This window comes from Drosophila miranda, chromosome 3 (genome assembly GCF_003369915.1).
Source record: "Drosophila miranda strain MSH22 chromosome 3, D.miranda_PacBio2.1, whole genome shotgun sequence".
NCBI lineage: Eukaryota > Metazoa > Arthropoda > Insecta > Diptera > Drosophilidae > Drosophila > Drosophila miranda.
Window position 1 is genome coordinate 24,123,536 of NC_046676.1, and position 12,754 is coordinate 24,136,289.

At 50.1% G+C, this 12,754-nt stretch overlaps 3 protein-coding genes across 4 annotated transcripts in view; 1 reads left to right on the plus strand and 2 right to left on the minus strand.

The window, feature by feature from the left end:
* Positions 1-83: 83 nt before the first annotated feature.
* On the minus strand, positions 84-2,361 carry LOC108159676 (syntaxin-10). Its single transcript, XM_017293166.2, has 4 exons — positions 1,720-2,361; positions 1,449-1,606; positions 565-1,293; positions 84-495 (listed from the first exon to the last, which is right to left on the minus strand). Exons 1-4 carry the CDS (start codon positions 1,752-1,754, stop codon positions 419-421), a joined length of 999 nt encoding a protein of 332 aa, XP_017148655.1. The 5' UTR covers positions 1,755-2,361; the 3' UTR covers positions 84-418.
* A 1,701-nt stretch (positions 2,362-4,062) lies between these two features.
* Positions 4,063-6,550, plus strand: LOC108158174 (phospholipid scramblase 3). 2 transcript variants are annotated; one of them, XM_017290391.2, is made up of 5 exons: positions 4,063-4,224; positions 4,609-4,779; positions 4,839-5,230; positions 5,294-5,437; positions 5,504-6,550. In XM_017290391.2, the coding sequence occupies exons 1-5, from the start codon at positions 4,140-4,142 to the stop codon at positions 5,531-5,533; spliced, it is 822 nt and encodes a 273-aa protein (XP_017145880.1). In that variant the 5' UTR covers positions 4,063-4,139; the 3' UTR covers positions 5,534-6,550. The 2 variants fall into 2 exon arrangements, with proteins under 2 accessions (XP_017145880.1, XP_017145881.1); XM_017290392.2 differs by having other exon boundaries at positions 4,068-4,228.
* LOC108158904 overlaps positions 5,629-12,754 on the minus strand; it is a 43,222-nt gene continuing 36,096 nt past the window's right edge. Inside the window, exons 7-9 of the mRNA XM_033392189.1 lie at positions 9,511-12,701; positions 9,221-9,450; positions 5,629-9,144 (exon numbers count right to left, since the gene is read on the minus strand). Of these exons, the coding sequence (XP_033248080.1) occupies positions 6,923-9,144; positions 9,221-9,450; positions 9,511-12,701 (5,643 nt within the window). The 3' untranslated portion in view covers positions 5,629-6,922. The remainder of the gene's footprint in view (positions 9,145-9,220; positions 9,451-9,510; positions 12,702-12,754) is intronic.

Below are 12,754 nucleotides of genomic sequence, written 5' to 3' on the forward strand. Positions count from 1 at the left end.
GTGTGTGTGTGTATATAAGATATATTCTTCGATGTATGTACATGTTCCTTTGGCCAAATCGGGAAATTACAGACAGGAAAATCTTGATTATTTGGTTTATATATGCATGTATGTATGTATATATAGTTAGTTTTTATTACATGATCATTCGGTTCGGTCTTTGTCTTTAACTTTGGAAATGCATATGTATTCCGTATACTATATGCACGTTAGTGGATTTAAAATTTAAGTATATGTACGTGTATATACAGCAAGGGAGTTTACTTGGATTCTGCTGATAGTTTGTTTGAATATAAAATATATTATTTACTTTCGAATATCCAAACAAAGGGGAATCCAAAGCATTAACTAATACAACTAATTTACACTAAATAAAATTAAAAATAACTGATTTGGAAACAATCGAAACAAAATGCAATTACAAAATAATAAATAGAATTATCACAAACAATAACAGCCCCGTTAGGATGAGAATAGCAGCCCACTGACGTTTATCTGCAAGAAGGAATTAAATCATTACATAATTTAATCATTGGGTATTGTATTGTATTGCATTCCACTCACCATTATTCATGTGCAACACTTTGGCAACCTTCTTCATGGTCGTGTCCAGCTTTGACTCTGTTGTATCGAACTCGTTCCCGAAATCATCCAGCATCACAGCCTGTTCATCCAACTCGACGCCGATCTGCCGCGATACAGTCTTCAGGGTGCCTATGGAATCACTGATCATGTCGAGCTGCTCGTCCTGACCCTGGATCATGCGCTGCTGTATGGACACCGTCTCGCCCACATACCTGTGGCCGGGGCTGTCCAGACTGCTGGCTTGATGCGGCTGCCCGTAGTGACTGGGACTGTCAAGGGCATTCTCCAGCTTCGAGTACCTGGTCCCGCTGTGGCGGGAAGCAGCTGCTGCCGCTGCTGACATCGTGCCCGCTATGGTGTTGGCCACCGCCTGACTGCCGCTGTTGATCAGTGAGTTGCCGTTCAAGGTGCTGGGGCACTCCACCAGGTAAGTGCGATCGTTGTGCGGATGGAGATGGTACTCGTTTGAGTTTGTGTTGGAATTGGAATTGGAGATGGTGTGATGATTTGGTTGATTCTGATTGGGGTTGTTGCGATCGTTGTCGAGGAGTGGCTGGTGTGCGGTTATGTCTCTGTCCCTGTTCCGGTTCAGGCTCATCTTATCCTTCATCTGCTTGACCTCATCGCGGGTGTTGTCGATGAAGTGGCGCCGGCTGGAGAGTTCGCGGTTGTCGATCCGAAACTTGGTCGGATTCTTCTCGACAATGCGTGCTAGTCGGTTGCCCAGGGTTAAGAAAAACCTCGGAAAAAAATGCAAAAAATGTCTCAGCTAAAAGGGAAAGGTTAGGCAAAGCGAATTGATTTTTCGCCAATGCGGCGTGACGTCGCGCAACACATTAGTAATGCAGTTTAGAAAAGGATATTGATAGTGTCCTCGAGGTCCTCGAGATCCCATTCGATGCTCCGCAACGAGTTACGCAGCTCAGTGGTGGTCCATTCAACCTCTGCTCCGCCGTCCTCCCCCAGCTCGCGCCAACGCAGGTAAAGGCCTCGTGTTTTGTTCAGAGCTTTGAATACCTCGCTGCAGAGAGAGAGAGAGAGAGAGAGATGGAACAGAGAGTAAGAAGGAGATGTGGTAAGATGGGGCTGATGGAACGTAATGACGAAGAAATTGCATTGCAATAAACCACCTACTCCTTAACTACAAAAAACGGATCCTCCAGAGACATTTTGCTCGTTCCTTGGCCAAATGGAAATTTACGGTTGCGGCAAGGCTAACAAAGGTTATTTTTCACGTACGAGTACGGGTGTAACGGTTAGCGCACTTGACTTTTATATTCATGGATTTTTTTCCTCTTTTGCGCTGCTCCACGGACGCGCGCACACACTGACACACAGGAGGAAAACCACCCTCGAAATTGGGGAAACTGCAAGTTGGAAAATATACGAATATTCGTTTCTAAGGGCGCCTGGACGAACCGACCGTTACATCAAAAAAACATGGAAGCTTATCGTTTTTTAACAGGAATTTCACAATCAACTTGGATCTAATCAAGCCATAAAAACGTATTGTTCGAAGTGATGTTTGAATAGCACGTTTATTGATTATTGCACTTTGCCGAGCTGCTTATCTGCTCTTTTTCTTGTTTGCGCCGCGTCAGAGTTTTGTTTCGGCCAGGCCAGGAGAGTACACTGGCCCAGAGTACACTGGCGCTATTTTGCGATTCGGAACAACGGCAGCTGCAGGTCGGCGAGAGTGAAGGCGAAGGTGAAGGCATTTGTTTATTCCACTCCAGCGGCTGCGCACTGGACGCCACCCACCCCCAAGCCAAAAGCTAACCGAACATTATAGTTTTCCAGCAGAAAGTGCCCCTTTTTGACAACACTTTTTTGTATTACAACAAAAAGAATCAGCTAAAGTGCCACCACTGGCTATGACACAGACCAAAACAAAGATTTTGCTCACCTGCTGCACGTTTCGACGTCATTGAGCAAAGCGCTTCTAGCAAACACTGTGACACTTTAAATTCAAAATTCTGCAGAAAATTACGCTAAACTTTTAGCTTAATAATAGAATAATTATTATTTATTATTTATTTGTCCCAGTGTGACCGCGGATTTATCGATAAGATATACGGTCTGACCCTCAGAAATATACCAAAACATACCGCCTCATTTTCAAAATATACCGTAAATATACTGACGAATTAAAGTTCTATTGTACATATTCCTCGATTTTGATATTCCGTGGAATATTCTCAGCTATATGGAAGATTTAGCCATGCCCACATAATTTAAGCCTATTGATGAATAAATTTTCTATACAATTGGTTAGTTTTTAGTCCTTGCTTTTATTGTATTTTGACTAAAACAAGGTTTAAACAAAATAGTTCAACAAAAAAAACAGTCGCAATGTTGCTGGTATTTTAAGACATGTTGCGTGTAGGCCTTTGTATACCCTATTTCGTTAATTTTATATGAAGATGAAACGTGATTTATAAAGACCTTTTCTCAAATTGATATTCTTTAGACATATTCAAGTACATTATTAGTATCTTGTATTTATTTATAGCGATCCTGATACCTACTGAGCCTTGGAAGACAAACATTTTCTCAATTCTATAACATCCATTTCCCCCAGGGTATGTGTGCATGGAATTAGCAACATGTTTGTGTATGGAATGAGACTCATTGTTGCAATAGCGAAACTGCGGCGAATCGGGTATTGCCTATATTTCAAGCTATAGATGCCCACTTAGCTTTATCCCATAGATAAATGCATTTTCTACAAGATTGTTTCTTTTAATTACCTTTACGTAATTTATTTTGACTAAAATACGGTTTTCAAGTAAATGTTGCCGCAACAGTGTGTATGGAATGTGCAACATTGTGTATGGAACGAGACTCATTGTTGCTAAAGCGAAACTGCGGCGAACTGCGGCGAACTCAAATTCGATTCAAAAAACGACCAATTCTTTGTTCCGTTGAATAATACTATCTATATAGAACATTTAGCCATGCCCACTCAATTTTGTACGATTGATGAATCAATTCTATACGTGATTGGTCTATTCGAAATACTTGCATTTATTGGATTTTTATATAACATTGAAAATTAAATTAATAGATTGATGAAATTGACAAAAATACCATGGGAGCGCGGCGAAAACCAGTATTTCTACAGTATGACCCTCAGAACAGCACCGAAACATACCGCCTAATTTTCAAAATATACCGTAAATATACTGACGAATTAAAGTTCTATTTTACGTATTCCTCGATTTTGATATTCCGTCGAATATTACTAGCTATATAGCACATTTATCCATGCCCACATATTTTTATACGATTGGTGAATCTATTTCCTACTTGATTGGCCTATTCGAAATAATTGCATTTATTGGCTAAAAGGGCGGGCGCAAAAATTGTCTGTGATGTAAAAAAACATCGATGCATCGAAGAATATTTTTAATTTTGATACAATAATATCGGTTCCATATATCGATAGGTGAGATATACAAATTGAATAGGTCACACTGTACCACCATTATTATCGTTGCCCATTTTAGCCGTTGCCGCTCGTGTTGGTCCGAATTAATTTGAACACCTTTAAAATGCTCCAAAACGATGCGGTTCGAACACTGCAATACGACAGCGAAATACGCGTGGCACAGCAGTCAAATGCCACAGAACCCAGAGGTAGGTAAATGATGAAATTTAATCAACAAATACATGAATCACCATGGACATTGGTAAAATTTTTACTAACTGAACTGATAAGTGGTTTTGCGCCTGTGTTCGCCAGCCGCTGCATTTGGATTAATTGTTACGGCGTTCACATGGTCTGTGTGTGCGTGTTGTGTTGTGGTGGTGTTACTGATCAAAGAAATATGCGACATAAAATTAGCTATATCTTATCAGCAAAAGTTTTGTTGTGGTATCATTATGGCCAATGGCGTCCTGGTTACGCCTGAAGTGTCTTTGTTCCTAATCGAACTGAGATATTGACCAAGTGATCGTCAAACATGCCTACACATACCCCCATTCGAAGATCTAATAATAAATCCTTTTGTTTATTTGCAGTGTATGATTCCCATATTAGCATAACCTCACAGCCGCGACCGGGATCAGAGGCTCCCAGGATACCCCTGCCCACAGTGACTGGCAGTCGAACATTTATGCCCCTCTCCGGCTACGACTGCCTAGCGGACTTGCCCTCGGTCCACATTGAACAGACATTCGAGTTGAATGAGTGTATGTAGAGTAAAACTATAGACCGTTGCAGAGATCCTTTGAAGCCCTCTTCTTTGCAGCCCTGACAGCCGTTTCTTCGGAGAACCGGTATGTGGTCCGCTCGCCCCTGGGCGATGCCGTCTTTGCCGCCAGCGAGAGTTCCACGGAGAAAAATCGGCTCCTTTGGGGCGCCGGGCGACCCTTCCAGATGCACTTGCTCGACAAGACACACCAGGAGGCGCTGGTTTTCCGCAAGAAATTCGCCCTCGGTTCGATGTGCTGCCAGGCAAAGAGTCTGGAGATCTGGATACCGCCAGGCAATGTCCTGGGCCGGGTGGTGCAGTCGCCCACGTTCATGCAGCCCGAGTTCTTCATTGAGGACGGCAATACGGGCCAGCCCGTCTTCTGTGTGGAGGGTCCGGCGAATTCCGGTTTCTGCTGCTTCTGCCTGCCCAAGGAGTGCTACTTCAAGGTAGATTTCTCTCCACCCTCTCTCCATACTTATCTAATTATTAACCCTGATCCCCATGTACAGGTACATTCGGGAGGAAACCTGAGGGCGTCCATCGATCACAAGTGGATGGCCAGCAAGTCCCAGTACACCACAAATATCTACTTTAGCGATGCCAAACTGACGGCCAAGGAGCGTGCCCTGATCTTGGGCTCAGCATTTCTGCTGGTACGATAAATCATACCGCGAATCTCTCAAAGGAACCTGTATTTCTCATTTGTTTTTCCTTTCCAGGAATACATGTACTTCCAAACGCGCTTCTAAAGCGGTCCAATGACAAAATAATTTTACATTTTATATATTTTCACATTGATTTCTTTATTTTTTGTCATTTTTTTTGTATAAGTTTTCAAGTTTTGTTTTTTTTTTTCGTTCAGTTTTTTTGATATATTTTACAATAATGTAATAGATCACTTCATTTTCTTGTTTCTTTTAACCACATGCATGCACACACAATAGATATATCTATGTATATATGTATATATACGTTGCTATAGCTCTGGCGCTGGATAGCAATTTTTTGTACAATAATTTTCATTTATCTCTATCAATTTTTGTGTAGTTTGTGTTTCGACTAACCTACAACTTATAGCATATATGACAACATAATGATTATTTACAGTTAGTTATTCATCTTATTCTCCACCCTCCATTTCATTCTCTTTCTATACTATTCTTTTACTCTTCGATACACCAATAAAAGTAATTAAAGACAAACAATTGAAAGAGTCTCGTGGTCTCGTTGTTTTACAAAATTAGAAACAAAACTAAGGATATACATATTCTTATTTCTCTCGTCTCGTTGGTGTATGATTAACAATTTCAAATAAGGAAGAACTGCGTGTTTTGTTTTTTTTGGAAAACATGGTTCTTAAGGTTTTGGTGGGTGGGGAGTGCAGGGGCTTGGGCTGGCTAGGCCTTATAAATTATATATGTACATCTCTCGTTCTCCTCGGCTTCTTCGTGTTATATTTTTGTAGATAGACGGCTCACAGCACTTCAGGGATCTATGAATCTATGGATATATCTTTATCTGTATACATATACTACTCGTAGATTGAATTTTCCTTTTCCGTACGTGCTTCGTAGGATATACATACACATGCGGGATAGCTTAAATCTAGGGCTAGCGTACATGGTACCTGGGTTGCATACATATACGTACACGATGGGAGATGAACAGCTTTTCCAAAACCCTATAGCTACATATACATATATTCTCATACATATATTTCTTAGATCAGAGTTGATGACGATTCCTTAAACTAGATACTTAAGAGGCAAATCGATCAGATTCTGCCCAGAGGATTGATTGCAGGTTGCAGTGATTTGCAGAAATCAGTTTGGGCTCGTCTGCGCGAGTGGGAAGGGGTAGGTCTCTTATAAGCTAGTGCTAGAGTAAGTTTTGTGTGCCCAAATGCGATATGCTTAGACATTTGATATGCGCTCGTTGGAGGTTTGGTCATGGCTGCCCCCAACCCCATTGTCGCATCCCAAATCGCAAGGGAACTGTGAACGGATGGCGTTGCTGGCGGTGGCGATGGTCGGCAAGTGGTATCCCTGGAAGTATGGATACTGCTCTATAGACACCAGTTTGGGCGTCGCTGCTGTCGTGGGCCACACTCAGGTGGGCTGCAGCATGTACATGTACTGTCAGTTGCTGGCCGCTGCCGAGGCGACCACGGGAACGCTAACGGCAACGGGTAGGGCCAAAGTAGCATCCTGAGAAGGTCGGGGACGCTTCTCGTTGGCGGTAGTGGTGCTGCCCTCCGGTGGGTTGTCGCTCTCCTCGCCGCCCGTGCTGCTGAAGCTGCCGGGCAGACGTCGCTTCAAGTTGTGGCTGAGCCCATTGGCCACGGTCTCATCTTCGGACATGGAGCTCGCACGCTTCGGCGTGTTGCCAGCACTGTCGTTGTCCAGCGAGGCAATGGCCGTGGCGATGGCCTCCAAGCCACTAAACCCATCCTCAGAGGCGCTGTCCTGCGAGGTGGGCGTATCCTGGGCCAGCTGCATCATGCCCGAGGGCGTGGTGTAGCCACTCAGCTTGTTGGGGTCCTTTTCCAGAAGCTTGTGGGCGAGCAGCTTCAGGGAGATGAGCGAGTTCTCGCAGTCGCTGGTGTCGATCTCAGTGAGACTGATGCCGGCCCGTTCGATCTCCGCGTAGGTGCCGAACGGCAGCTTCTGCAGGCACTCCAGCTTCTGGACGTGCGTCTTCGAGCGCAGATGCTTGGCCAGATGGCCGTGGATGCGGAACGCGATCTTGCAGTCGGTGCACTCGAAGGGTCGCGGATTGGAGGTGGTCGGCACCCCAAACGTCGAAGTCATCATCACCTTGTTCTTGTGAGCCTCGGAGCGTTCGTGCTTCTGCAGATGGCCCTGGGTACGGAAGGAGATGCCGCAGGGCTCGCACTTGAACTTGCGCTCCATGTAGTGGATGTTCATGTGCAGCGTCAGCTGGTGCTGGCGCTGGAACGTCTTCGAGCAGATCAAGCAGGTGGGTCTTGCATCTCCGGCAGTGGGTGGTGGCGGTGGCACGCCCCTTGGATATGTTGGCACAGCTCCAGGCTGCAGTTCGTTGTTGTTATTGTTGTTATTGGTATTGTTGTTGTTATTGTTGTTCTTGCTGCTGGCCGTAGCACTTTTGAAGCCATCTTCGCCCACGATCACAGTCCGTGTGGGCTGCTGCTGCTGCTGCGAGGATGCTGTGGATGAAACTGCAGCTGCAACTGGAGTTGGAGTTGACGGTGGAGGTGGAGCTGGAGCTGGAACTGGAGCTGGAGCTGGAGCTGGAGCGGGTGTGGCAGGGATAGATGCTGCTGCCGAGGCTGGTGCGGATATACCCAGGACGCCGCTAAAGTCTGTGGCATCCGGCTGCTGCACTGCAGCAGGGAGATTCGCATTGTGCGGCGGCTCGCTTGCCTTTTCCTGATCCGACTGTGCTTCACCCTCCTCGCTCTCATCGTTGGCCGTTCCCTTCGCAGCAGGGATGATCGTGGCCGTGGAATTTGATGTCGATGGCAGCGAAACCTCGACCGCCTCCGGGGTCTTCACCTCATGCACCTCGATGCTGGGCACCTCATTGATGGTCATGATGGGCCTGCTCACGGACAGAAGGCTGCTACTGCCGCTGCTGGTGCTGGTGATAGCGCTGGTGCTGCTGCTGCTGCTGGACATGACGGGGGTCGTGGCGGTGGAGCTGGTGCTGGAGAAGAGCGTGCTTAGATAGCTGCGACTGAACTGGCTCTGTTTCATCTTGGCATGCTGCAGGGCGTGCTCCTTGCGGTACGTCTGCATGAGCACATCTTCGCCCTCCGCCGCCTCGTGCTTGGCCTGCTCCTCCTCCTCCTTCATCTCGGCGGAGATGCGCACCTTGTCCGAGACCGAGATGAGGGTCTTCATGAAGCCACTGCCATTGCTGCCAGAGCTCCCGAAGATCACGTCATGCATCTGCTGTGCCTGCGATTTGGGCAGCTCCTGTGCCAGGGCTAGTGCTAGGGAGGGGGAGGGGGAGACGGAGCCGGCGGCGCCAGATGTGCTGGAGCACCGTGGCTTGGTGAGATCCATGGGCGCACTCTCCTCGCTGGCCGAGCCCCGCTTGGGCTTGGACTCCTCGGGATTCGAGTAGTACTGCTCCTGCTTCTGGTAGTCGAACGGCGGCTTTGGCGACGTAAAGGAGCATACCACACCGCGGGGCTTGGGCTGCGATGATCCCGACGAGCCGATGCTGTTGGCCGGACTGCCGGCCGGGGCCGGTGTCTCCTGGATCTGGGGGGGATATGGCGAAACGCTTTGCGGTATGGGCGGTGTCATCGACAGCGACAGCAGGCAGCGAGCGGCCTCGTGTTCCTTCAGCCGCGATTTGGATTCGTCTGTGTCTGCCAAAGGGCCGGAGAGAGGATCAGCGATTAGCGAGATATTCCAGCAAAGAAAACGATTCTGTCGTGCACTTACCGCTGCTTTCGGATTCAATGTCGCTGAAATCATCCGAATCTGATTCGCCATCGGCCATCGAGGAGGTGCGTCCGCCCGCCGAGGTCGACGACTGCTGATCAAAGTCCATATCCACGTCGAGGAACTCGCCATCGGCGGGCATGGGCCCGGGATTGATGCCCAGCTCGATGCACTTCTTGAAGTGCGTCTTCGACTGCATGTGCTTGGTGAGATTCCCCTTGGTCTTGAAGCTGCTTGGAAGATTCCGTATTTACTTTCTCTGGCGGATTGGGACAAATAGAAAGCCTTACCTAAAGTTGCAGTGGCTACAGGTGAACGGACGCACGTCCGTGTGGGTGCGTATGTGCTTCTTCAGCATCGACGGCTTCTTGCAACGGATGCCGCACTCGGAGCAAACGTATCGACCGCGTCCGCGCCCCCGGATGTAGGTGTAGTCCTCGTGCGACTCGTAACCGCCCACCAGGGGCTGTCCCGAGGGACTCACCTCCATCTTCTTGTCCTCGGCCGCCTCCTCACAGGCCTTGGCCGCCACATTCGCCTCGCTGAGCGCTCCCACGGCCACCACCGGCAGTGGAGCGAGCGGATTCTGATGCAGTGCACTGCTGGACATTGTCGAAATGGAGCAGATGGTCTGCTGCGAGTTGACCAATTTGTAGTTGAGCTTCCCCGTGCCTGTGGCCGTGCCTGTGCCCGCCATCGAGGTGCAGCTCCCGTTGCCGAGCATCTTCTGGCGCGAGTCGTACAGAGCCATCACCTGCTTGAGCTTGAACCCGAGCGGATGCGGCTGGTTCTCCTCGCACACCTGCCACACGCTGTACATCGACAGTTTGTGCATGCCCGCCACATACGACGGCTGCGGGCAGTTCACGGTGCAGTAGAACATCTTGGTGCTGCACTTCAGCCCCAGATAGGTGTAGGCATGGCCGTTGAGGTACAGCTGCACACACGACTTGGACGGACGCGGCGTTTCCGGCGAGATCAGCGGCAGGGTGTTGGCTGTCGGTGTGATTCCATGATGGCGCTTCGGTGTAAAGGTGCCCGGCTTCAGGGGCAGACTCGTGGGCCGCAGAAACTTTGATTTGGCTGCCGACAGCGTCTCCTCTCCAGACACGGGCGTCCCATTGGGCGTATCCACGGGCAGTGGCGCCAGTGGTGCAGCCTCCTGTGGCGGCTGCTTGGCAGCAATCACATTGTCCAGGTTGAAGTGCCGCACCTCCGGTTCCGATGCCTTGACATTGTCCGCCATCCGCAGAAAGTTGAAGGGCGCCTTCTTGGGCGTCGTCTCCTTGCTGCTGTTCCACTGCAGGGCGTTCCTCTGGGCGGGCGTCGGCGGCTGCCGGCTGAACTCGCTCGGGAGATTCTGAACGCCACCGAAGGGCGACAGCGACTTGAGTGACTCTCCCGCTCCCGCTGCTCCTCCCAGCAGCAGCAGCGGACTCGGCTGCTTTCGATTGGGACTGCGGCCGCGACTGGCGGGCAGCTGCAGCTGCTGCGGTGGAGGCGGCAGCAGGGACATCTGTGGCGTCAGGCTGCCGGGACCCGGAATCCCCGGCACATACGGAATGGGCGTGACGGGTGCTGTTTTATCCCCAACACCGACGCCGCCCCTCATCGGCAAGGTGAGTGGATTGAAGTCAGTTATCGAATTGATGGGCGGAAACTGGAAATGCTGTGCCCCCTGTGCACTGCTGACACCGAGCATGGGGTGGCCAGCACCAAGACCAGCCGCCAGCAGCTTGCGCTCCTTGCTGGCAGACGACTCTTGATTCTTGGGCGAGACATCCTGGAAGCTCCCTCCGGACAGTAGCGGAGTGCGTATCATCCTGGGACTGTTCTCCAGCTCGGGGCATTCCGAAATGGGTATCATGCTGCCGCCGGAGGAGGTAAGCCTGCGCAGGCGCTCCTCCTTGCTGGACTTCTGCTGCAGCTCCTGGGCCATGGTCATGTTGTGGTTGCCAAAAAAGTTGAACGTTTGCGTGTCGCTTGCGGTCTTCGCACGCTTCGCAGGCTGCGGAGCAGCAGCTGTAGCAGCAGCGTCCATGTCCATTGAGAAATGACGATCCTCGTGCATTTTGGTGATCACCACCGAATCGTGGGTCTTGCGCGGTGCATTCTGCTGGGCAAAATCCACCAGCGGGGTCTTTCCAAGCAACGGACCGGGCGATGGCAGTGGCGCATCCACAAAACGCATCGCCTCCACGGGGACGGAAACGGAAGCCTGAACGGGAACCGGAACCTGAACCTGCACGGGAGCAGATACCGATGCCGTTGGAGCCGTAACTGTCGATGTCCGGGCGGGAGATTGGGCGGCACTGAGGCGACTTAGCACCAGACTGCTCCGCTTCGTCTTCAGCTGCGACCACGCGAGCTTGGCCAGCGACAGCGGGTTCTTCGAGTTGGCCATGTGGCACTTGAGCTCCGGAAGGCTCATCGAGATCGAATTGGAACGAAAGTACTTGGAGCTGGGGGACGAGGCCGGACTCATCGGTGCACTAGAGCTGGCGTCCTGGCAGTAGGTGCTGTTGTGCAGCTTCAGCTCGTCCGCGCTGCGGAACTCGCTGGCGCAGATGGGGCACGAGTAGAAGGCGTCGTCGCCCTCGCCAATGGGCACGGCCAGTCCTCGGGCATTCAGGAGCAGATTCTTTATGATTGAATTGTTTGGCGTTTGGGGGGCACTGGCTGTGACAGTCTTTGCTGGAGGCACTCCTCCTGCTGTTGCTGCTGCTGCTGCTGCTGCTGCTGCTGCTGCAGCCGTACTCGTCGAGGGCGTAGAGGCCGGCATGGGAGTGGCCTCGGGTGTCGGCTGTTGTTGCTTTGGCTTGGCAGAAAGATTCAATGGCATGGCACTGACAGCGACCACTGTCTGCTCCATTTTGGGCACTGGCGTGGCCGGATCCTGGCGATACTGTGGCGTCTGCATGGGCAGTGGCGAGGGGGGCGGTGGCAATTGCTGTTGTTGGAGTTGCTGGTGTTGTTGGTGCTGCTGCTGCTGCTGCTTGGCGGCTGTAGGCATAGCCGGGGCTGGCTTGTAGCTGTAGCTATTCCGTTTAACAACACCATTTGGCGGTTCCAGTTGTGGCAGGGGTTGCAGCTGTTGCTGTTGCTGCTGTTGCTGCTGCACCTGTTGTTGCAGATACATTTGATAGTGCTGCTGGTGTATCTGTTGCTGTTGCTGCTGCTGTTGTTGCTGCTGCTGCTGCTGCTGCTGCTGCTGTTTGTGGACGATGGCCTGGGCCAGATTCACTTTCGTTTCTCGTTCGCTGGCACCGATTCCCATCATCTGAGGATTATTACTGCTGACAGCCGCATTGCTGGCATTGACACTGGCATTGGCATTGGCATTCGCATTGGCATTGTTGAAGCTGCGCGAGCGATTTAGCTGCTTCGGGTACTTCTTCTGCAGTAGAATCTCCTTGTTCTCCACAATCGCCTCGTTCTGCGATATCAGCTTCGATATGTGCTCCTGCACCTTTTCCACATTCTGCAAAATAGAATTTCCCACTGGATTAGCCGCACATTTCCCGTGGACCCACA